Source organism: Cordyceps javanica, chromosome 3 (genome assembly GCF_051103115.1).
Source record: "Cordyceps javanica chromosome 3, complete sequence".
In the NCBI taxonomy this organism is placed as follows: domain Eukaryota; kingdom Fungi; phylum Ascomycota; class Sordariomycetes; order Hypocreales; family Cordycipitaceae; genus Cordyceps; species Cordyceps javanica.
This window is the reverse complement of record NC_139297.1, coordinates 1,551,275-1,574,662: the sequence shown is the minus strand read 5'-3', so window position 1 is coordinate 1,574,662 and position 23,388 is coordinate 1,551,275. Positions and strand designations below refer to the sequence as shown.

General features: G+C 55.1%; 7 protein-coding genes across 7 annotated transcripts; 1 reads left to right on the top strand and 6 right to left on the bottom strand.

Annotated features, from left to right (window-relative positions):
* Positions 1-37: 37 nt before the first annotated feature.
* On the bottom strand, positions 38-2,107 carry V2A60_004695 (uncharacterized protein; the record flags this gene model as incomplete). Its single annotated transcript, XM_083256010.1, has 1 exon — positions 38-2,107. One exon carries the CDS (start codon positions 2,105-2,107, stop codon positions 38-40), a length of 2,070 nt encoding a protein of 689 aa, XP_083112136.1.
* A 705-nt stretch (positions 2,108-2,812) lies between these two features.
* V2A60_004694 (uncharacterized protein) lies at positions 2,813-3,373 on the bottom strand (the record flags this gene model as incomplete). Its single annotated transcript, XM_083256009.1, has 1 exon — positions 2,813-3,373. The coding sequence occupies one exon, from the start codon at positions 3,371-3,373 to the stop codon at positions 2,813-2,815; it is 561 nt and encodes a 186-aa protein (XP_083112135.1).
* A 735-nt stretch (positions 3,374-4,108) lies between these two features.
* Positions 4,109-5,483, bottom strand: V2A60_004693 (tRNA-guanine(15) transglycosylase-like protein; the record flags this gene model as incomplete). Its single annotated transcript, XM_083256008.1, has 2 exons — positions 4,109-5,211; positions 5,279-5,483. 2 exons carry the CDS (start codon positions 5,481-5,483, stop codon positions 4,109-4,111), a joined length of 1,308 nt encoding a protein of 435 aa, XP_083112134.1.
* A 3,395-nt stretch (positions 5,484-8,878) lies between these two features.
* V2A60_004692 (alkaline-phosphatase-like protein) lies at positions 8,879-11,197 on the top strand (the record flags this gene model as incomplete). Its single annotated transcript, XM_083256007.1, has 5 exons — positions 8,879-9,427; positions 9,479-9,663; positions 9,712-9,790; positions 9,846-10,519; positions 10,570-11,197. The coding sequence occupies 5 exons, from the start codon at positions 8,879-8,881 to the stop codon at positions 11,195-11,197; spliced, it is 2,115 nt and encodes a 704-aa protein (XP_083112133.1).
* A 305-nt stretch (positions 11,198-11,502) lies between these two features.
* On the bottom strand, positions 11,503-12,366 carry V2A60_004691 (copper homeostasis CutC domain-containing protein; the record flags this gene model as incomplete). Its single annotated transcript, XM_083256006.1, has 1 exon — positions 11,503-12,366. The coding sequence occupies one exon, from the start codon at positions 12,364-12,366 to the stop codon at positions 11,503-11,505; it is 864 nt and encodes a 287-aa protein (XP_083112132.1).
* A 797-nt stretch (positions 12,367-13,163) lies between these two features.
* Positions 13,164-18,785, bottom strand: V2A60_004690 (uncharacterized protein; the record flags this gene model as incomplete). Its single annotated transcript, XM_083256005.1, has 1 exon — positions 13,164-18,785. The coding sequence occupies one exon, from the start codon at positions 18,783-18,785 to the stop codon at positions 13,164-13,166; it is 5,622 nt and encodes a 1,873-aa protein (XP_083112131.1).
* Positions 18,786-21,113: 2,328 nt separating this feature from the next.
* Positions 21,114-23,070, bottom strand: V2A60_004689 (uncharacterized protein; the record flags this gene model as incomplete). The annotated part of the gene is made up of 3 exons (XM_083256004.1): positions 21,114-22,451; positions 22,542-22,723; positions 22,854-23,070. The coding sequence occupies 3 exons, from the start codon at positions 23,068-23,070 to the stop codon at positions 21,114-21,116; spliced, it is 1,737 nt and encodes a 578-aa protein (XP_083112130.1).
* Between the last annotated feature and the right edge of the window lie 318 nt (positions 23,071-23,388).

Sequence of the window (23,388 nt, the reverse complement as noted above, 5' to 3'; positions counted from 1 at the left end):
CATCTATAGTCTACGTATATGTTCGTGAATTTATCTTTCATTTGGACGGGCCTGGGGCCATTTCAATCCATTCGCCGTATTTGCTCCAAACACCCGCTTTTGTGTAGTCACCGGCATTGCTATCGACCATGAAGCCGAAGCGAAAGTACTCTGGCAGGCCAAGACTCGAGTTGCGCGTCCACGTGTACTCGCGCGCCGGCGCGTCCGTGTCATCAAAGTAGGTACGGTAGCGCTCCACATCATTGACCAGAATACTGATGCCGTCGTAAGTCTCGAGCGGCGGGAGCTCCCACTTGAAAGTGATGGTGGACTGTGCGTCGGCCGTGCCGTTGGACCAGTCAATGGTCGGGGCGCTGATGCTGGGGAGCAGAGTGCCGAGCTGGGCGTCACCTTGCAGCGCGACGTCGGTTTCGAGGAACGAGCCGAAGCCCCAGCGGGCGATACCGTTGATGAAGAGCCCGACGAGGAGACCCTGGTAAAGCAGCGACGGCCGCGTTTGCATACTTGTGCCTGGGAGCAGCAGAAGCGCAAGGACGTAATGATGAATGCGCAGGTTCAGCCCCGGCAGGATGAGGGAGAGGATGATGCCGGCGACGAAGAGAGCGTAGACTTTTATATACCTGTTGAAACGCGCCTCCTGGCGGAAGCACCACGCCTGGAAGACGATGATGACAAAGAGGACAATGACGATGACGGCGAGGGCGGCACGCGCGCCAGGCTGCTGGGCAAGGTCGTGCCCGCTGAGGCGCTGGATGGGTATGAAGTCGAGCGTGTAGTTGTCGAGGGCGCCGACCCAGCAGGCACCCAGCCAGAGCACAATTTTTTCGACCTGCGCGGTGAGGCCCTTGAGTGTGCGGCGCACACCCATCTTGTCGTACATGACCCAGCCGGTGAACATGGCGGGCACGAACTTGCCGAGGATGTCCGAGAAGAGCCCAGCGACGGTGGTGTAGGACGGCGAGTCCGTAGCCATACCGACGGTCCAGAAGGCGCCGACAAACGTGGGGAAATAAAAGGCGGCCGGCGACGCGGTGAACAGTCCCAGCACAGCCGTGAAGACGACGGACAGGGCAAGGATGGAGAAGCGCGCATCGGTGGCGTGGCAGTCGACCTGGACGAACCGGAAGGCCAGCGGAAAGTACGAGTCGAAGGCGACACTGGTGATGCCATTGCGGTCCGAGGCGACGAAGCCCTGCTGGCGGCCCACGAGCCTGACGACGCCGCAGCCGCCGTTGGTGTTGGAGACGACGCCGGCGTGCACGGCGGCGCCGCAAATGTACGAGTCGCCTCGGTACGTGGCCGAGTCCGCGCCAGGCTCGATGTCCGTTGTCGGCCCGCCGACAATCAGTGGCCGGTACACGACCTCCTGGTCGCCGACGGCGCGCGGGTTCAGGACGCGGTAGCTGGCGCAGTTGGCCGGGCAGCGGAAAGGCATCGCGGTGCCGTTGAAGGGCCGGCAGTCGCCGCCGTCGACGCCGCAGAGGTTGCTGCGGGAAAAGTAGGCCGCGCCGCACCCAATGGCCCTCGGCTTGCCCCAGCCGCCGGCAATCTCGCCCGCGACCGACTCCTGGCGCTTGACGAGCGCGAATGCGACGACCCAGACGGAGAGGTACAGGAAAAGCAGCCACTGCCGGCGCCGCCGGCCCGGCAGCACCCGGTCCAGCACGCGCAGCGGGAATTCCTGGACGGCCGGGAGGATCGGCTTGATACGGTAGGGCTGGGCGTTGGACGGCCCGCGAGTCCACCGCACAAAGGCTCTGCCGGTACGCTCGATGGGGTATGGCACCCACGCCGGCCACTTGCGGCCGTGGCTTCGCTGGGACGAGGCATCGCCACCCGGTAGCTGCTGCTGCTGTTGCTGTTGATGTTGCTGTTGCTGATCTCGGAGGAAGCGAGGCGCGGGTGTGTCGTTGTCGTCGTTGCCATGGGTGTGAAAGAGGGCAGAGGTGCCGCTAGACGAGGCGTCCTCGGGCGTGACGGTCGTGGATGTCAGGGTATTCTTGTTGGTACCATCGTCGTTGGGGCGCCCGCGCCCGCGCTCCGAGGAGGTGTCATCGCTGTGGTTGGCCATGAGGGGTCTGTTTTCGTCGTCGCCCTCATCAATCATGATGCAGCCATGGCGTACGAGGAAAAGGAAACAACAAGTGTGGTGATGCAAATATGAAGGCAGAAGATGAAGAGAAGGATGAAAACGAGCTCGTTATCTGGGCCTCTCTCGGCAGACCCCAAACGGGCGACGCTGCAACGGCTGGCTTAACTTGGCTGGCTCGGGGGGCCGAACTGGTGTGCGGAGAACGGTCAGGCAAGTTTGTGGGGCTGGCTTGCTATCTCGACCCCATCAGCTATGTGCCTTCGCCTCGTCACACACAATAGTTCCTTCAGCAACTTTTATCGGGTCATTTCCCGCTGAACTTAGGTACTCTAAGTTTCTTCATCAAGCACAGGGTTGGTCCGCTTGACTCACCCCTTGCAGACAAGGTTCGCTGGGATTCCTCTCAGACAGCCATGTTTCTAAATCTAGCCTCCCCCTGAGACAACACTTGCGGCCTCGACCCGGGATGGACCAAACCGCGCACACGCTCCTAGCAAACGAATCACGCGTATTGCTTTTTTCAAAATTTTGCTTCTCTCTTCTACTATTCACTTGACTAGATCATATCTTTAAGCGTAGGTCTATGCGATCAACCCTCGCAAACAAGCAAGCGCGCAACGCTGGTCGAACAAAAGGAATTCCATGCATCCTCAAAACTTTTGCACGACCCCGCCGGCCTCACTCTCCGGAGGAAAAAGAAAGTTCCTTCTCGTCTCGATCTCACTGACTGCCCGCAGTAGCAGCGTTGATCCCAGCCCCGCTGCGTGAGGAATTCGCTCTGCGCTGCAGTTCAATCTTGGCCAGGCCCGTGATCACCACCGCGTCTAGCATCCCAGTAGGCGGTACACCCATGACCTCAAGCGTCCCCTGCTTGCTGCGCGACCATGACGCATTGTCAAACTTGGCGAGGCAGCTGCCGTCGGCCGCCTTCAGCTTGAGGTTGCTTGTCAGCGCGCCGTCGCGCCGCCACTCCCATTCGATGCCGTCGCCGCGCACCTCGAAGTTGGACGACAACAGGCCAGCCTTTTTCATGCACAGGGCGTGGTGGCCCGGCACGTTGAGGTCAATGTCGGACTTGAAGTGGTGGAACGACACCTGGCCCACCATTTCCTCGTTGTTCTTAGGTCCCGCGACCCGGCAAACGGTGAGGTGCGGCTTGGAGGATGTGCGGTAGACGCGGTAGAGGACCGTGTGCTTGTCCTCGTCGCAGACCTCCAGCTGGTGGTGACCATCACGATAGTAGAGGTGCAGAGTGCGAGGGTGATGTTGCCCAAACATCATGGTTGTGTGTATACTGAGAAGGACTAGAAAGACGCTCAGGGCCCGTCAATCGTAATAGGCTGTAAGTATAGAGTAGATGCGATCTAAGCGTTTGTGTAATACTGCTCGGATACAGTAGTTCCAGATGGGAGCTGAAGACAAAGTCTGAAGACGAGGTCTGGAGAGGCGAAAACTGGTATCGGCGGCCTTTTATGGTGAGCAGATCATCCTGGAACCAGTGTGTGTCCTGCCGCTATTGGCTACACGATGCTATCATCTTTCTCAGCTCAGCCGAAGTCATATGGAAAACACGGTCCCAATGAGGCATCGCGGCCCCAAACGGAGCTCCGTGGTTGGATCGGTAAGCCAGATGCTGCGCCGGGCACCGAGTGGGCCGCCGATAGAAATGCTGCAAAATGCCTCTTTCCGGAATAGCTCCAATTCCCTGCTCAAAACCACGTCGGGGAAAGAATTGATTGGAAGTAAGCTCAATCGTCCGAACACAAGGATTTCGCTTTCAAGGGAACATGTGAACAGCAATTTTGGCCGCTGTGCCTTGCAAGGGTTCCTACCTAGGTGGCCCATTCTCGATGTGAGCTCGAGAGCCAGCTACATCAGGGCTCACACCAGATCTCATCACAGATCAATTCGATACAAGATTGCAAACTCAAATCATGGAATTCTTTCCCTTTCTAGATATCCGCGCAAATACACAAATATCGCCTGATTCGCCGAAACTCCGCTATCCATGCTCATCTACGCTTCCGTCTCGGTCTGCGCAGCCACTGTCGCCCCGACATCGACCCACGTCGTCTTGTTAATCTTGCCCTGTCCGTACTCGCTCTTAAAGTGGTAGCCTCGTGCTCGCGGCCGCTCGCCCGTCCCATCCGGAAATTCCGTCGCGTACGCCGCGACGAATCGTTCCGCCGCCGCGCCAAACGTACCATCGCGCAGCGCCTCGCGGACAGCCTGGAAGAAGCGGCCCATGGTGTGGTGGTTGTGGATTTGCAGCAGAGTCCAGCCCAGCATCTCCTTGGCGTTAAGCAGGTGCCGCAGGTAGGCGCGGTGATGCGTTGTGCAGGTGTAGCACTGGCAGCCCGTACTCAGCGGCTCCAGGGCGGTCGCGTGCTCCTCCGACCACATATCAATGCCCAAGGGCTGCGGCGTGGAAATGCCCACGGACGGGGGGAAGGTAAAGGTGAAAGCGACGCCGGAATCGGAAACCGTGTTTATAAAAGGCAAGACACATACATCTACTCCGAGGGCAATCTGATTCAGCACTTGTTGCGGCGTTTTGGGGGGGTCAAGGGATAGGCGGGGCAGCTGGCGAAGTGGTTCGTAGTTTGGTATGATGTCAGTCAGTAGTTGTGTATCGTATATGGCGAGACCAGAAAGGGACCCGATAACATCCTCCGCGAGATGCTGAAGATAGGCCCATTGCAGCGGGTATTCCACCGCTAACACCGGTGCAAACACGGCGCTGGGCCGAGCGCCGCTGCTTGCCGTCTCAGTTGCGTCCAGAAACTGGTCCAGCCACTCCTCCGTCCTGTCCACCATGCGGACAAGTTTCTTGGAAGGGGGCGTGACGCTTATGTGCAGAAGATCGGCCAATGGTACGACAATGTCAGGCTTCAGCAGAGTGGTGGCCTCGACGTACTCCAGGACGGTGAGGCTCCGGAATCCAGTCGAGGTGAAGAGCGTGACCGACTTGGCCGTATTGCCTGTGGGGGTGGTGACTGTCTGACTGCGCCTAGCCGCCAATATGGTGGTGTTCTCCAAAGGCAGGCCAGTGAAGCTGTGCAACTTGGTTTCCCTTGTCACGGGTGCCTTGTATATAGGGGGCTGCTTCTTCTCAATAACTGCGTAGACGGCTCGCGTTAGCGTTGAGGTTGGACCCAGGATAGTGAGCAGAGACGATCAACATACAGTCTTCCAGAGCCATGTAAACAGATCCTGGCGACACATATCTAGCCATATTATCCGGCGTTAGATGCGGCACGGCGCCGCGGCTTGCGACGGACGTGTAGTTGGGCGTCTCGAAGGCGGCACGCCCAGGCAGGGCCAGACGGCCAAGGCGAGCGGCGGTGCCTTCTACAGCGGTCGAAGTGAAAATCGTACGAGCGGCAGCCATTTCTACACCCTCCATTCGACTACCATCCGCAGCGCTCATTATTGATGGTGCTTGGACTGAAGTGCTGATGAACGCAGGGACGTTGGAAGTGCCACCGTCTCGAATTTTCTCGCGGCCTAGGCCGCTCTCTGTCCAGTGGGTGGGGCGGCTTGAACAGATGACACAACCGCGCCGTCCGCCGTTGCTTAACGCAGAATGAAGGAATTTTGTAAAGAAACACCCAAGTCTTTTGAATAGACCTCCAAGCGACATATAGAATCCGTGAAACAGAGCGCTACTACATCTCTTTCGTCAAAGTACGCCCCGTCATCAGGACAGAAAACCTAGCCTCTAGCTAATGACCCCCAAGTTCCGTATATAAGTGACTATTGGATATTATCTTTCACTTTGGGGTTTAAATGAGGTTTATTATTGAGTCGGTATTTTCCTTTAAAATCCGTAACATCTTAATCACTCCCTCATTGCATGACTCTATTTTAATGAGCAGGGGGGACTTTGATCATACATACCCTAGCAACCGTGTAGCTAATGGTTGTTGCTTGTGTTTCTCTTCCGGAAGCCAGCCACAGTACACTTGTGATTTACTATGAATCCACGAATTGCCTGAGTAATGTTTTTTGAGCAATTCTATATCCAGATCAGAGCTGCGAGTACGGAACTGAAAAACAAGCAGACTACTTCCTCCCTGGCTTGGCGTTGAGTGACGGGCTGGCCTGTTCATTTTTATTTTATTTTTGACTTCATACCGCACTGCTTCGCCATCATGGAAGATTTCTAGAGAAGATCATCTTTGTGGAGTTGAGAGCATACGGAAAGAACACTTGGTAGCATTTCGGTTAGCGTTGTGAGTGTCTATAGACGCTTTTGATTGAGTACTGTCGGTGAGAACAAGTGACGACCTTCTGTGCCGCAACAGTGTCTCCCTTTGTTAATAGGTAGTTTCTTTCTCGAGGTTTTCTTGAGGTGTGGCCCCTGACAATTTTGGCAGTCTTGACGTCCCCATTTTGACGAAGCCGAGCACAACTTCCGCACTGTGCTTCCAGGGTAGGCCAGCTGAGCGGGCTGGTGTTTGTATGCTGGCTATCTCTATCATAGTAAAGGGAAGGGCCTGTTCGTTTCAGTTAGATGGACTATACAATTCAAAACTATTATGTTATTCGTGGTCATTGGGAAAATCTGCAAACGAGGTGTGCATGAATAGAATGGTACAAATTGAGATGAGTTAATTGATCGTGGAAAGCCGGCGGAGCCACCTACCTGGCTGAAAGATGGCGGATGTGCTGCATGCATTCTTTGGTCCACTGCTGTTAAGGGATAATTTTGTTACTTCAACTTCGGAATTCGGTACGAGACTGAAATGAGCGACATTTGCTCAAGGGCGGGCGTCAATGAGAACATCCATGTTCATAGGCCAAATAGGGGACATAGAACACTCAAACCCGCTTGATGCTCCAAATATACAAGCATGAATTGATATAGAGACTTGGCTACGAATCAGTAGGTGTATATTTCCGTCTAATAACCAGTCGGTTGTCGTGGGCCGGGATCCATGGAGTGCTAGTTCATGAGCACGTGGGTGAAATGCCAGTCATCGACAGTTACTGACTGCCAAGTGCCAACTATCCGTACTCCGTACGTGATTTCCCTCAACAGGGGATTTCGGAACCTAGTCCCCGGATGAGTAGCCAGTTGTCGTCCCGGCCCTGGGCGCATCCGCGTTGCCAGCGTTGCATTGGTTGATGCGAGTCGCGTCTCGCCCCTTGCCTTTAGAAGAACAGTTGGATGATCCGATGGCGCCACGCTCGGGTTGCAACCTCGTGATCTGATAGAATTGATACTTCTTCTTTCCGTATTCTGCTGATCGGGAGGCCTGGCCTTGATATGCGCGGTTATGTTCCAGAACCAGTTCGAGGCATGTGGCCGCGCGGTGACTTGCCGGCTCCCCCCCAGTCTATTGCGTATGACCAGTCGGGAGGTTGACAAAAAGTACGAATTTAATTCAGCTCGGTGGCCGAATTGGATAAACTAGCGAAATGACGGGGACTGGTACGCAGTGGGTATAGCGCCTTGAAATGCGGCAGTGTACGGATACGGCGTAGGGATTTAGTAGGTAGTTAATGCATCGCGGGCAGCAGCCTTGTCTAGTGGCAGCCAGCCATTCCTACGGATTTTTCTTTGAACAGCAAAGAAAAGATTCATTGTAATCATGCGTTATGGGTAAGTTTTTCTTTTTTCGCAGACTACCAGTAACCTCGATGTTTTAAACTGTAGCTATAGTCTAGGCTGCTGCAACGGGTCTCAGTGAAGATTTGGCGACGGATCAACAATGTAATAACCGACTTCGAATATAACGAATACATGGGCAGGTAGCAGGGTTCCTTTTATCGTCCCTTTTCTTTTGGGGGCTGCGCCAATGATGATCAAGCTTTGGCGCACGAGGCTGGGATCTCATCTGTGAGAAGCTATGCCGAGGAGCGCGCTGCGGGGACGCTAAGGCAAGCGTACAGAATAACCTTATAACCTTAGGTAGGCGAGCAGCAAGTAGGTACTTTTGACTCTCGAGCAACTCGCGGGTGAACCGCCCATACATTGTTGCTCAGAAGTACCAGTCAGAAGGCACTGCAAAGACAGGATCCTCTGCGCGGGCTTGCCCCAGCCAAGCCCAGCCCCAGCCCCACCGTTGCTGCCTCTACCTGCTCGTCATCCCACCAGCTGCTTCAACCACATGCAAACGCGATGCAGACAAACACTCTTCGCGGAACAGCTCTCATTTCTGGATTCATCCATCTCCACTCCCCCAGATAATATAGTCCCGCACTACTGGCAGCAATGTCGGACTGATGGGTCGTGGCGCACACACGTGGCTGTCTTGCTTGCTGATGAAAGGGTTGGCCAGCTGAGTTGCCTTGCATACCCTTGCAGGCTACCACGGCCAGAGCACGCAACGCGATTAATGAAGCTAGAGTGCGCAAACACATTGTTAACTTCGACTCTCACTCCACAGCTCTCGGCTTATCGGGGCATGACGCTATTTGGAAAGGCATCCACCGGCCAAGACTCCTCAATTGGCCTGCCTGTCAACGTGCTGATCCTTGCTACACCGAGCCTCCCGCAACCGAATATTGATGGCGTTTCTTCATTTTCGAGCTAGCTTTGCTAGTTCTTGGGCTCGTTAGCTTCGTACGACATCCGGCTCAGCGCATTACGCCGAAAAAAAAAATCCACCCACTGGCAGTCATCGCCGAGATGGTAGCCCTGCCAAGCATATAAACTGCGCCGGCCCTCCTCTTTTCGAGGCTGCTGTTCTCGGGCTCTGTCACCTGTGGTCTGAGACTTGAATTGAGGAAGCCGATTCTCATCTCAAACTTCTTCAATTGCAAGCTTCTTCTTCTACCATGCTTGCCAAGCTCAACACGGCCGCGGCCCTCGTCGCGGCCGCCGCCATTGGCCAGGTCTCTGCACAAACTTTCCAGCGTCTTGGAGGTTGCCCTGACCTTGGATGTGTTCTTCCTCCCGATCAGAGCGATTTCCTCCCCGGTCAGCTGTTTGATCTTCGCGTCGAGGTCCACGCGCCCGTCAACGGCTCCGAGGCTGCCCACAACGGCAAGCCCGACGAGAAGTTCAAGGTCACCATCACCAAGGAAGGCGAGCAGCCCAAGGACTTTGCCAAGGCCTTCAAAATTGCTGAGCCCCAGCTGGAGAAGTGGCAATTCAAATGGTTCGAGGATCTCTACGCTGAAGATGCGAAAACTCCCTCCGTTGTCAACGTCGCCGCCAAGGCTTACCGCAGCATTGCGCTTTACGAGCCGGGCAAGTACAAGGTCACCCTCGACTACTACAATGGCAGCAAGACTACCGCCAACTGGGTTGTTCGTGACATCTCCAAGGAGCGCAAGGCCAAGAACGTCATCTTCTTCATTGGTGACGGTATGACTACCAACATGGTAAGTAATGGCCCGGAAAAAACCATAGCACGTTTCTAACAGATGCATCAGATCACCGCCGCCCGTCTGCTGGGACACCAGAGCATCAACGGAAAGTATCAGTCCGTTCTCAAGATGGATCAGTTCCCCGTCCTCGGTCACCAGATGACACACTCCCTCGACTCCTACATTACCGACTCGGCCAACTCTGCCTCTGCTCTCTACAGCGGCCACAAGAGCACCGTCAACGCCATGGGGTAAGTGAATTCTGAGACGTGACATGCCGCATAGCTAATGGATTCAAGCGTTCACGTTGACTCGTCTCCTGACGCTTTTGACGACCCCAAGGTTGAGACGATTGTTGAAATCTTCCAGCGTGTCTGGGTAAGCTCTTCCCCATACTTGTACTCTCCGAAACGACAAATGTTAATATACTCAGGGTGGTGCTTGGGGTGCCGTTTCTACCGCTTTCCTCGCCGACGCTACCCCCATTGCCCTCACTGGCCACACCCGCAAGCGCGCCGAGTACGGTGCTCTCATCGACCAGGCTCTCAATGGCGTGACCAACTGGACCTGGACTGCTAACAATGGCCCTGATGTCTTCTTTGGCGGCGGTGCAGAGCAGTTTTTTGCCGGCAAGGGCTCTTACAAAGGAAAGGACTACTACCAGGAGTTTGCCAAGAAGGGCTACTCCGTCAGTCTGAATAACACTGCTCTTCAGGCTGCCGACAATAGCAAACGCGCCCTCGGTGTCTTCTGCCAGAGCAACCTTCCTGTCTGGCTGGACCGCAACGTCTACAAGGACAACATCAAGACGCTGAAGAACGACCCCACTGGCAAGAACAGCTCAGCTACCGATATTCCGGGTCTCAAGGAGATGTCCGTCAAGGCTGTTGAGATCCTTGCCAATCGTGGCAAGGAGAAGGGCTTCTTCCTCATGTCCGAGGGTGCCTCCATCGACAAGCAGATGCACACTCTCGACTACGACCGTGCTCTGGCCGAACTTCTTGAGATGGACGATGCCATCAGTGCCACCATCAAGAAGCTCGAGGAGCTCGGCATCCGTGACGAGACTCTTGTCCTCGTCTCTGCCGACCACGGCCACGGCTTCGAGTAAGTTGATCACATCCCACCGACTCTTGCCAAATCCTAACCCACCACAGTGTCTACGGTTCTGCCGATACCAAGTACTTGAAGGAGCAGCCCGATCAGCGCGGCAAGCGCCGTGCCATTGGCACTTATGAGAAGTCCGGTCTTTCTCAGTATCACAAGGCCGACGGCGTCACCTACGGCACTGGTGCCAACTTCCCTACCAACTGGGAGCCCCGTTATGCCATCGCTGGCGGCGTCGCTGCCCATCCCGATATCCGCGAGAACTTTAGCGTCCATAAGAAGGGCCCTCGCAACCCCACCGTCAAGATTGGTGATGAGTACTACCTCAACCCCAGCGACAGCCCCGACGGTTTCGTCGTCAACGGCACCTTCCACACCGATGAGGCTGTTGGCGTTCACTCCCTGACCGACGTCCCTGTCTACGCCTGGGGCCCCTGCCAGGACATCTTTGGCGGCACCTATGGCAACGTTGACGTCTTTTACAAGATTGCCACCTGCCTGGGTCTCGCTCGCCACCAGCCCGGCACGCCTCCCCGTCCCGGCACTCCCGGCGGTAACAGCACTAGCACTGTCAAGCCCGGCCCTGGCCAGACTACTGCCACGGGTCCTGCTGGCAACACCGGCGCTCCCGGGCATACCAACCCCCCTGCCTGTGCCGTCCCCTCCCCCAGCTCGTAGAAGAGCAAGGGCTCTCATGAGATGAAGAGGAGAATGTGGTTTTGGTGTTTGCGTGCCGAGATTTCATTCAATATGTACATATAAAATTTTGACGAAGATGAATACTTTTGATGTATAACTAGGGGATGAGGGGGGCGCAAGGGATTGCTTTGAAAGTAATAGACTGTGTTTTGCTATTCCTGATGGTATTGAAGTGTCCGCTAAACTATGAACGCTCCAGTCGTGTCTTTGCTATGTCCTGTTATGTATATCCCTCTTTGGCTTTGAAACATATGGAAATGTATGTACGCACATCTGCAAAGTTTTCATCTTGCGAGCTCCTCCAGCAGCTTACGCACCTCCTCCTCGTCCATCCCCGACCCGTCAGGCTTGAGCGCCGCCGAATGAACCCACACGCCTCGTCGTCCGGCCGTTTCCCCCGCCTTCTCGCCCGCCTGCTCGGCGTTGTAGCGCGCCAGCGCTGCCGTCGCCCCGGCCACGTTGTGGTGCCGCACGCCGCCGCCCGCGACCACCTCGATCCGGCCGGCCGCCGCCTCGCAGATCCGCCCCAGCGTCCCCAGGTTATCCAGGCACCCTCCCGCGTCGCCGCCCGCGGTCAGCACGCCCGCGAAGCCGCACGCCACCAGCGCGTCCACGACCGCGACCACGTCACCACCACCACCCGCCGCCGCCACAACCGGGTCAAAGGCGCGGTGAAACACGCACGGCACCGGATGCGCCAGCGCCACGAGCTCCTTGCATGCCTCGACGTCAATTTCCAGTTTTCCGCTGCTGCTGCTGCTATTGTCTCGTCTCAGCACGCCAAAGACGAAGCCGTCCCCGCGCTCAACGCTCATAAACCCCGACGCCTTGAGTTCAGACATGGACGCGCGCATGGCGTCCAGCTCCGCGGGGGTGTAGACAAAGTCCGGCTCGCCGTCAGCCGGGGGCGGCCCGCGCGGGCGAATCATGACCCGGACGGGGATGCGCAGCGGCTGCGGTGGTGGTGGTGACGACGACAACGAAGCGAGGGCGGCGAGCGCGCTCAGCGGCGGCGTGAGGCCGCCCGCCGGGTAGCTCCCGGGGCGGTTCAGCTCGACGCGCGCGGCGCCGAGGGCCTGCGCGGCGAGGGCGTCCGCCGGGGAGAAAACGGCGACCTCGAGCGGTAGTGGAAGGGGAGGAGGAGCCATGGGTGGTGGTCGTTCTTGGGAGATGTGGAAGGGGGGGGGGGGGGAGGAGGGAGGGGGCAGGCAGGCAGGCAGGCAGGGGGCAAAGGGCTTCGGATCTTCGATCCCTTTACTCAATTCGTCTTTGGAGCAGGATCTGGGCAAAACGCTGTTGGGGTTAGGGGTTTGGCAAGTGATGGATGGCAGGGAGGAGGAGGAGAAGAAGAGTCTAGGTGGGATGTTGGCATGGTGGGGGCGGGGGGTATCGCTGGATTGTTGGCAGTGAAAAACGGTGACCACTGTCAACACCACGTTCGCCAAATCGCTTGCAAGGTGTAGAACATTTTTCAAAATGGCAATGGAAAGCATTGGAAGAAACCATTTTGGCATTTGCGGTATATGAGCAGTCACTGCCAGTTATTGGGACGAAGATCTTGCGCACAAGCTACGTTAGAAGGATAAGTCTGAATAATATACATTTTCTCACATGAACCGTTCCTCTGCTCACTATGCAACATCATCTTCGTCATACCCCTCCCACGTCTGAAATGTACAAACTCAGCGCCACTCTCCCTCTAATTATATTCACATATACCAAAACCAAGACACGAACGCGTCTTAAAATCTCCCCTTCTAAGCACCTCTAAATAGAACAATGATCCTCATCGTTGAAAAGCAGACGACGGTAATAGGAGCAACGAATAGGAAAGTATGTGCGGGATATCATAGCGTAGTTTAACAGCAGAAATAAGCAGAAGAAAATAAACCGCCAACAAAAGAAAAAGGAAAAAAAAAGGGCCCATATCGCACTTGCCAATATATTATGCGCGCACGACTTCTTGGTGTACCATTCGCAGCACCCAGTTCGCTTCCGCAGCTGTAGACAGCTGGAAACACCACTTCTTAATCTTGCCACCAGGGTTGCTCTTTGCAGGGACCATGCCAACAACGCCGTCGGCCCCCTGGACCTCTTCCCAGATGCCGCAGACGATTCCGCGACTCCCCATGGCAGAGAAGCAACCGCTTCCCAAGACTGCATCAAGCAGCACCTTGGGCTCTTCATCGTCCTTCTTTGGAAGGGATTGGACAGTAATGCGTTTTTCGAGTCCATGGTCGGCAAGAAGAGCTTGATGCCAACCAGGAGGGGGTCTGCGTATTTTGAGAATGCAGTTGCCACAGTCCTCCCACTTCGTAGACGTCACAAGGAGATGAAGCCGGACTCGAATGTTTTCAGCGTCCATGGGGCCACGCTGTCCAGGCGTGTTACCGGTGCTGACTGATGGTGAGCGGGGCGAAGCACCGCCGCTCGCTGAAGATGAGCCAGATGTATACAGGCTATTTTGACCGCTGCCACCACGGCTCTGCCGGGCGATGGAAGACTGTTCAAGGTTGAAGGCAGCACTACCAGATTGTGTAAGGCGCTTAAGGAAGCTAGTTGCAGACGGTGTTGAGGAATGCGCGGCGCTCTCGCCGTCCTGAGAGCGAGCTGCGCTTCTTGGCGAGCTGCGGTAGCTATTCTTGCGCCCAAACCAGCTGCGGCGCCGTCCAGCTCGGTCGTCGTGCTCGTTCTCGTGTTTTTCTCCAAAACCTCTGAAGCGCGCCTCATTCTCCAACTGAATAAATTTCTGATTGCTAAGGCGCGCCTGGTGGACAGCCATGTACAATGCAAAGCACTCAGGGGCACTGTGGCATCGGAAACGGAAATTACCACCGTTGTGCTTCTCGTACAGGCGCGAGTGCATTTGAACTGACGATCTAATCTCCAGGTCCAAAGCTGTGCTTTGTCTGATAAGCACAAGTGGTGTGAGATCTAGAGCAATAAGAGGTTGCTCGTCTAGTTTAACGGATTGGCTTTGCCCGCTACTGGAGCGGAAAGCGTAGGCCTCCACCAGGCCAGCAGAGACAACAATGGCACAAGGGCGTTGGCTGAGATCCTTCCAAGCCCCCTTGTCAGACCATCGTGAGAGTGATGCCATATAGCGGGTAGTGTTGTCTTGTTTTTCAGCAGCGCTTTGTGTACCGTAAACGCCGCAGGCTTGAGAGGCCGAATTGGACGGCGTAACACTGCAATCTGAACGAGAAACCGTGCTGTTCATGTTTGATGGGGTATGGGGGGGCTGTTGTGCCTCTTTGGCAATACTGAACCCGAGCTCGGTCTCTGGTATATCCATACTATCAATATCATCATCATCTGAAGAATCGTCATCCGAGTGCTCAGGGCTGGGACTACTCGATCCTCCCGACGAGGCATCCGATGGCAAATATTCGTGTTTGAGCGGAGACGACTTACGCCGTCTGATCCGTTCAGTGGCATCCGGAGGCGCAAGCAAGTTGGGGTCCTTCTCATGCTGGTCTGGCGTGAGCGGGAGAGTGCGGTGGGCCGGGGGCGGAGGAGCTCCGTCGTCACGCGATGTTCTCGGAGGAGAAGTTTTCTTGATCTTCAAAGGTTGGGGGAGCAAGTTGCTTTGTTCTCGGTCGCCACCATCATCCCAGTCCACGACCTTGTATGTTGGCTGAGTTGAAATTTTGTCTTGGTCGCATTTAGGTGATGCCGCTGGCCGAACTTCATCACGCTTGACACCGGTCTTGTATCTCGCAGGCGTTTGAGGCTTTCGGACTGTTTTTATGAGGGGCGATTGCGGTCTAGACACTGAAGCGGCGGTACTAGGAGCTCCGGGATCGCGAAGAGTTACCGGTCTAGCCACGCCAACTGGCACGTCGCGTGAGTCGTCTGCCTCATCATCACCGGCAACGCTTGGCTCTGGTTCTCGCGGAGGAACTGGGTTAATAGGGAGAAGATCTAACCAATCGAGTATTTGGTCTTCGTCATCGGCAGTCAAGGAAAGTAGCTCGTGCCATGCGCGATCTTGATGGATACCTCGAAGCATAATGACCATGTCAAAATGATCCTCACCAGTTCTGGCAGAGCAAAGATGCATCTGGATCGGCGGGAATAGGAGGTATGATTTTGTGCCTTCTTTGCCATTACCAGGTTCCCGAATGAGGAGGTCGCCCGGTTGCTTAGGCTGAAGTGGATTATCGCGGTACACAAGCTCGACTCGGCATTCCAGGCGCTGTCCATTGGAGTGGACCATTGATAAGGAGAATGTATCTTTGGCATTGACCTGCAGATTAGGATCAATGACTGGAGACGTGATAGCTCCCAGATTTCTGACGTCTCGGCATCTGGTAACATCGGTGTTGATGGCATCCTCATCTTCGATTCGCGCTGTCTCTTCGCGGTGGCGACGTCGAGATTTCTCCTGGAGATTCTCAAAATCACGCAAAAGCTGATTTGTATCTTGACTATTAATGATGCTGTCGATGCATTTGATGAGTTTCGTCATGTGTTTGATGCGGACCAAAGGCCGCTTCAGCAGATAACCGACGGCGACTCTTTCTCCATTTTCATTGATAATATCGCCATTTTCATCGCGTGGGAGTGCGTCTAGCAACGAGTCCTCCTCCCCAAGCTGCCCGGCGGCCGGGGCGAGATTGACGACCAAATCTTGAAAGCCAAGTCGCCATGCGCCAAGATAGCTGTTATACATGGGCACGACGCCATGAGCCCAGTGGGCCAGACGACGGATATCTTGAAGTGGTGCCTTTTTATGAGCATTCTTTAACTTTTCAAGTGCTACGCCCATACCGACGACAGCCTTAGAAATCGCATCGGCCTGGCTGCCGCCACCCGTAGAAAAGAGGGTAGTCGCATCGCTGTTGTTTATGACATCGCCCAGGAGAACGGGGATGACGCCATCGACTAGTGTCTTGAGCTCCCGGTTGTAGAGATTTTCATCGTCCATAAATTCTTGCAACAATTCATGTTCGGAAAAGCCGGCCGGGACGCCTTGTTTCCGGCGTAGACTGGGGCGTGATCTATTCTTCATGCCCTGGGGAACAGCAGCTTGATCTGGAAGCGACAGGACTGACATGAGGTCGGAATGGCTAGTCACCCGTCTTTTGGTCAAGTCATGTTGTTTCTTAAGAGAAGCCTGGCTTGACTTGGACATGGTGGTCGATTCTGTCCCGGTAGATTGAGTGACGCGAGATGTAGCATCGGAGCCTGTGAGAGTCGAGCTCACAGCACTGGATTCATCGTCGGAAATGATTGTAGACAATTCGTGATTCCCTTTAGTAGGAGGAGGGTGTCGGGGAGCAGCCATTTTGGGGGGGTTCGCAGAGTAGCCGCTGACAGCGGATTCTGTAAGCTGTGATTCAGTGTCTCTGCTGGACAAACCCGATCCCTCAGTGTAGTCATCACTGTAGTCTTGCTCGTGCAATTCATGCCGCCGTAGCTCTTCAGTTCTGTACGCCTTACCAGGCCCAGAAAATGCTGTGGATTCGCCCGAGAAAGCGTTCTTGAACATGCCCAGGAAGTCCTTCTTATTTCTGAGGGGCGAAGAAGTAGCACGTTTTGCCCGTGTTCTCTTAAGTTCCACAGGGCTAGTCTCTTTTGCGCTCGTGTTCTTTGCCTGCTCTTTTGCCCCCTTAGTTCCCTCCGGAACTTCTGTTGTTGCTTCATCCGTGACGACTGTGGATTCGTCTGACGGTGCATGTGGTTGAACATCTCCCTTTGACGTGCGCCTTTGTGCTCCTACGGTATGAGCCCGGCGTCTCTGAACAGTTCCGGCTCGGGTAGGCTGTTCAGGATGTTCGACGATGCCTGCTAAGTCCTCGGAGCTTGGCGAAGCTGACGATTCAGCAAGTGGTTCGTGTTGCAAAGAAGATGCTGACGTTTTCGAGTCGACCCTACTCTGGGTGGACACAGAATCCGGAACTGAAGCTTGCTTCTTGATGGTGGGCGCCGGTACTTCTTTGGGGGTCTCAACAAACGGATCAACGGTTGTGCTGAGCCACTTCTCAATGCTCGGGGGTTTGTTCGGTCCTTGAGGCCGTGGCGGCTCATTCATATCTTTCATCATCTTTTTCCCCTCCTCTACGACCTTCTTGAAGACGTGAGGGACGCCCTTGAAGCTTGACTTGCGGTCAACATTGAGCTTCTTCGGCCGATATCTACCAGAGAGATCCAGCTCACTGAAAGCAGAGTGGCCAAACGGGATGTCACCTGGAATATCAGCAAGAGTCTTCGAAGTCAGTTTAGAGTCTAAATCGGATTCAGGTCGCAGAGAGCTGCTGAGATTGGATACATCGTCGCCCAGATGTGATGACGTATCCGTTTCCGCTGTTGTCGTGGAAAGATATGACTTCGCAACCATGTTTCTGCTGGCGTCCAGCCGCTTCGATCTTGTCTTTGTTGGTGTGTCATCAATGGACTCCTTCTTGTCGGCCGACATGCTCTTGCTACGTCGACGAACAGGCTTCTTGGTGCCTTCCGAGGATGGTGATGAAACATCGCTCGGTTCTGTACTCAGTGCTGAGAGAGACGAGCCTGCAATACTTTTGCTTCGCCGGCTTGTTGGTGGGCGGTAGGTTTGGCCCGGAAAAGATATGTTAGAGCCTGTAGTGGTAGGACGAACGCGGATGCCATCGTCTCGAATCGTAGTGGAATCGTTCGAGCCAGTCACATGAATTCCGTCATCGTCGCCATACTGCTTATATTTGGGCTTCAAGCGGGCTGTTGAACGGCTGGCGGCGCTCCCCACCTGCGAACCAGATTCGAACTCGTCTGGCATCTCGATCTTGGCGGCCCAAGCTTTGATCTTGCTAGAGACGGGGGGGTTAGGAGTAGGGTGTAAAACGAAAGGTTTCGATTTTTGCGGCGTGGGTTCTTTGGAAGATGAGGGTGACGCTTTTGGTGCAGGTGATTTTTTAGGCTTTTGGCGCATCCAATTTGAATCGCTCACTACACGCTTCTTAGGCGGCGAAAGCGATTTGGTGTCATCCTCTGTGCCATCCTCCTTGGCAGAAGGATTAGGACTCGCATCATGGTCTGGGGTATTGGGCACAAATTTGGGCGCGGATGGGTTCGATCTCAAGCGCATCTTTATCCGAACGCGATCCTCCTCTGTGACACTCTCAAGATCTTCGCCTTCAAACGCCACATCGTCAGGCTCGGTGGCTGCATAGTTTGGGTTGGAGACGGCCATGGTTGCGCCATGATTGCTCTGCCAAAGATGCACCCGCTCGCGGACACCTCCTGGCTGCTGCAACTTGCGCACAGAATTCTGTCTCATTTCATGTCGCATGTTGGCACGCAGCTCTGCCTTGACGGCACCGACACTCTGACGTCTTTTGCGATCTGCAGCAACACGGGCAGCTGATTGCCGGCCGTGGAAGAAGTCGGACAAGAGAGTTGGCTCATGTTTCTTGGAGTCGTGGCGCCTGCCTCCTTGCGCCGCGGCAGGAGCGGAATGAGGTGCATCTCCGGGGCTTGCTTTAATCTTTGCTAGCGGTGTCTCGGGCGATGTGCGATTGCGAGGTTTGCTCGGCGTCGTAGGAGGCGGCGGTTCGGTTTCGCCCGGGGAGGATTCAGACGACATTTTTCCCTGAAGGAAGCAGTGTTGTTAGCATAATGGAGGCGGCGTGGTGCAGGCAGAACAATTGCTTGCAGTCCGCAACGTCGTAGAGAGGAATCTGCAGAGAGAATCAGGGCGTACTTTGAAGAGAAAAAGGCCGCATGCTTGTATATCCCGCGAGCAGAGAGTGACACGGCGTGCTACCTCGACATGGCCAGGGAAGAAGTCTCTGGTTGGCAGAAGCGTCTGTTTGTTGCTACGTCCGGGGCGGAAAGGCCCAAATTAGGAGCACAAAGGAGGGGGGTGGTCTTGCTCGAGCAAATGTCTATAAAGGGAGGCTCGGGCCGCAATATGGATATTATCGGGCGGTGAGTACCGGGTCGCGCGAGTCGATGGTTGCAGCTATTTACAAACGGAGGCGTGTAGGTAGGTATGTAGCCGGGTGGGTATGTATGCATGTAAGTGCAAGGTAGGAGTCGGCGAGATGATAAGGATTGGGTCAAAATATCGAGTTTGCGGTGGGCGGCTATGTACAGGAAAGAACCGACGAAGAGGCAAAGCGGGAAAATAATGATAGGTAATGGAGGAGAAAGAGGACGAGGAGGGATGGTGAGCGAGACGCAGGACGCAGGACGCAACTGTCCCGTACGCCAGGTGATGCAGCGATGCGACGAAAGCTTGCGCCAGTCTTGGAGCTCCAAGCTAAGTAGTACCTAGGCAGGGCAGGTGAGTGGGAGGGGAGGCAGGTACCTACGGAGACCAGACAGACAACGTACAAGACGAGGTACCTTTTGGTACCCAGCCAGGCAGCTTGGTTGCTTGGATCTGGGGGGTCGAGGCGCTGGATGCCGCAGTAACCAACGGGGCCTGTAAGTGGGGGCATAGTAAACAATGGGAGGGGGCCGGACAAAGATTGGCACGGTTGGGTTTGAGTGCAGCTAGACAGGGGGAGGGATACCGTAATTTTAGTGGCTCTCTAGGTACTCTTTAGTTTGCATCAGAGTGGCCCTTTTGTTTTTTTTTCTCTGTATTATTTGTGTCATCTATAGCACCAAGCCGCGTGTTGTTGATGATGTCCAGATTTGCAGTGGTCAACAAAAATTAGCTAGGTACCTCCATGTACCTGCTAGGTAAATAAAGATGCATTCAGCCAGCTCTCCAAGTAGTGCCCCTCTGGTGCCCTATACTGCCATGTAAGTGGTCCATGTAAACAGCCAGTCCCACTTGGAAGCACTCCTCGCCAGCTGCGCCAGCTGCGCCATCCTTGAGCGACCCTCATTAAATGTACCTTTTACACCAACAGCACACCCACGAGGTACCTTTACTTGTGTATAGTAGGCTCCACCACCATCGCCTTGTTTTGATCCAGCCAGCCTGTCAAGCCTCTGTGCCTCTCTCATACACATTCTACTTGCTGAGTAGCTTGCATCGTCATCGTCGTCGACACAAACAATCATCATGCATCCATCCATCCATCCACACTCCTCTTTTCTACCCGGCTGAGCACTAAACCTCCCTCTGCCAATCTGCCGACGCACTTATGTCGTACATGACTGGATTTTATGCAGCTTGTTTCGAGAGCCCATGCCGGCTGGTACTACCCACCAGTTGGTGTTTGCCGCGACAATTCACCTGTCGTTGTCACTTTGAGCACTTTATTAGTTACTAACTTATAAGGTCGTATACCGAGACATTCATCTGTGACGCAGGCTCCCAATCTAGACTGTGGCAGCGACAACGCACCATCTCAACATGTCTCTGCGCTCCCACGTCACCATCCTTTACTTTAGCCCTTCTAAGCAAAAGAAAGTAGGCAAACATGACCAAAACATGATAATTTTACTTTCAACTAAGAGGAGAGTATGGCAGCAAGCCAAGAGCGGAATACACTGCAACGGACGAGAGAAAAAACCTAAAAACAGGAGATTCCAGCTATAGCTCCCGTCAAGAGGTGGCCCGGCCCTTTTAAAAAGGCACCATGGCTGAGTCGACGGGGCATCTGACCATGACACGAGGCTCTTGGCCCCATCATGTGTGCATCCATCTCGGATGCATCTGGCGCGCCACATCCCAAAATGCGCTCACTCATCGCTCTGATTTTCTTCTACGAATAGTGCAAGCTCTCCGGTCTCTAAGCGGTTCTCGATCGATGAAGCTTAGTCTGTCAGTCACATCATGCGGGTAATGCTAGCCGGATACTCTGCTCGTTCACACCTCTGGTATCTGTCGAGTTGTATGTAGCTCCATACATCTTGGCTATAATCATTTATATTCGTCACCAGAGATTAGCTCTACTGTTCTATATCCAAAATAAGGCTTCCCTTGCCGATAGGCTCATGAAATCATGACCGCTTAGCAATCTCTTGTCCAACAAGGAATCTTGACTGTGCCGTTGCCCAGCTCGCCCTTGGGCTGGGTGACGTTGCTGATCTGGGGGAGAGTAAAGGCAGAGACTTGGCTGAGGCTGTCGATGCGGCCGAGCAGCTTCTCCAGGGTACGAAACGCCGCAGACGGAGTGTACTCGGGCCCCTCATGCCCAGCCAGTTGCGAGACCACAAAGGAGAGACCGCGCTCGTGGTGCGTCGTCCCCATGACGCCGTACCCGGCCGGAAGGTCGCTGGCGTAGTAGCCGGTCTGGGCGGCATCGGAGTCGTCGCTGAACAGCTTGTCGACGTCGTAGCCGTAGGCGGGAACATAAAAGGGGTCACTTGGGGCCTGCTGGAAGCCGAGCTGGCCGCCCCACGTCATGTTCTGGATTCCCAGCAGGATGCCGTTGAGCGACAAGAGGTAGTCGCTCGTGCCCTCGGCGACGATGACATTCTTGGTCTGGTCAATGACCTGGGGGAGGGCGTACACACCCGCGGGCACCGACTGGTCGTGGACTCCGCGAGGGAACACTCGCTTGCACTGCTCCCACTTGACATGCGGGCTCACGTGAATCGCCGACTGCACATCGCGACGGTTAAAGTACGAGTCCTTGCCTGACAAGGGGTCGGTGCGCGCGGGACAGCGGTCGACAATGTTGTAAATGTTGAAGCACGGATTCTTCTTCAGCGCCTCCCTGTAGATGATGTCGAAAATCTGCTCGCACTCGGGATCGATGTATGTCCCGTTGGGATACACCTTGGCCAGCGGCAGCGAGGTGGACATCTGCTCCTTGGGGGGGTACACAAAGTACTCGCGACGAAAGTCGGCGAAGCCGCACGACTCATCGAGCTTGCGGAGCTTCTCGAACACGGGCTGCTCGATGGGCATCAGGTTATAGTGCTGGTCCAGGTACGGGAAGGCGACCGGCAGCGACTGCAGGTCGTCGCCCCAGGAGATGCCGTCCCAGACGAGCAGGCCGCTCAGGTCGTAATACTTCTTGTCCTCCTGGTCGAGCATGTGTTTGGCGAGGTAAGGTCCATACATGCCGGCGTACGACTCGCCGGCAATGTACACTTTCCACCCTTCCAGGCCAAACGTCTTGACAAAGTTCTTCCAGAAGCCGATGAACTGCTTGGCAATGTCGTCCTCGTTGTAGATGGTCTCGTTGCCCTTGGTGAAGCCGACACCGACGGGCTGCTCCAGCCAGACTACGTTGGACAGCAGGTGGAAGCTGAAGGGGTTGGGCTTGGGCTTCTCCATGCCCTCGCCCCAAGCAATGGGGCCATTCTCCTCGAGGAACCCGAGCAGCGAAGAGCATCCGGGCTATGATTTTTCACACTCGTCAGTTCTACTGATCATCTCGTTCTGGGCCCCGTGCGGGTCCATATCTTTTCCCTGATCAATCACACTTACACCGCCGTTGAGCCAGATGACAATCTCCTTCTTCTCCGTAAACTCCTTAGTAGCCGTGGGGAAGAACCAAAAGTATAGCTCGCTCGTCTCATTCTTCCTGTCCGTGATGGGTAGGTTTCCGGCGTAGGACTCGCCGACGTCCCAGTTGATCAGCGGTAGCTTCTTGCCGTCAACGTAGAATTCTGTGCCAAGCCGATTAGCCAAACGTCTCCCGTGGGGCCGAGCAGATTCCTGTTATTATTCCCTGGCTCGACCGATTGAACAATTCCCCCGCCACCCCAGGTAGTGCCTTGGCAAGAAAGGACCACTTACTCTCGGTGCCGTTGTTGCGGAAGCGCGGCGGCAGGACCTCGCCGGTTTGGTTTTTTTGGGGATCGGTGGCTGCCGCGGCCCGGCGGTCCATTTGGTGTGCCGCATGAAAATTGGGCTTGTAGTGCCGCAAGTAGGCGTCGCCGGACTCGCGACTGCGGCCGGCACTGACGAGGCTGACCAGGCCTAGGAGGCTACTGAGGATGATTTGACTCTTCATTGCCTTGATAGAAGATCGAGACCAAGAAGAGGGGGCAGACGGGGCAGAAGAGAAAACTGTGGTTGCTGAGGACAGACCACATTCCAGGCAGGCTCGGCTCTCCGGGGGAGGAAACTCTACATATACTACCGCCAAAGATCCCCCGAGTAGATTGGGGGGATCGGCTCAGGTTTGGAATTTACAAAAACAGCGTAATTATCCGTGCATCCAACAATGGGCGCGGTAGCCGGCAATCAGGCTTGCTAGTTCCCGTCCTTGGCTAAGCGTCACTCTTAGAAGCCGGCCAACCACCCTACAGTCGAAGACGTGATGATCTGA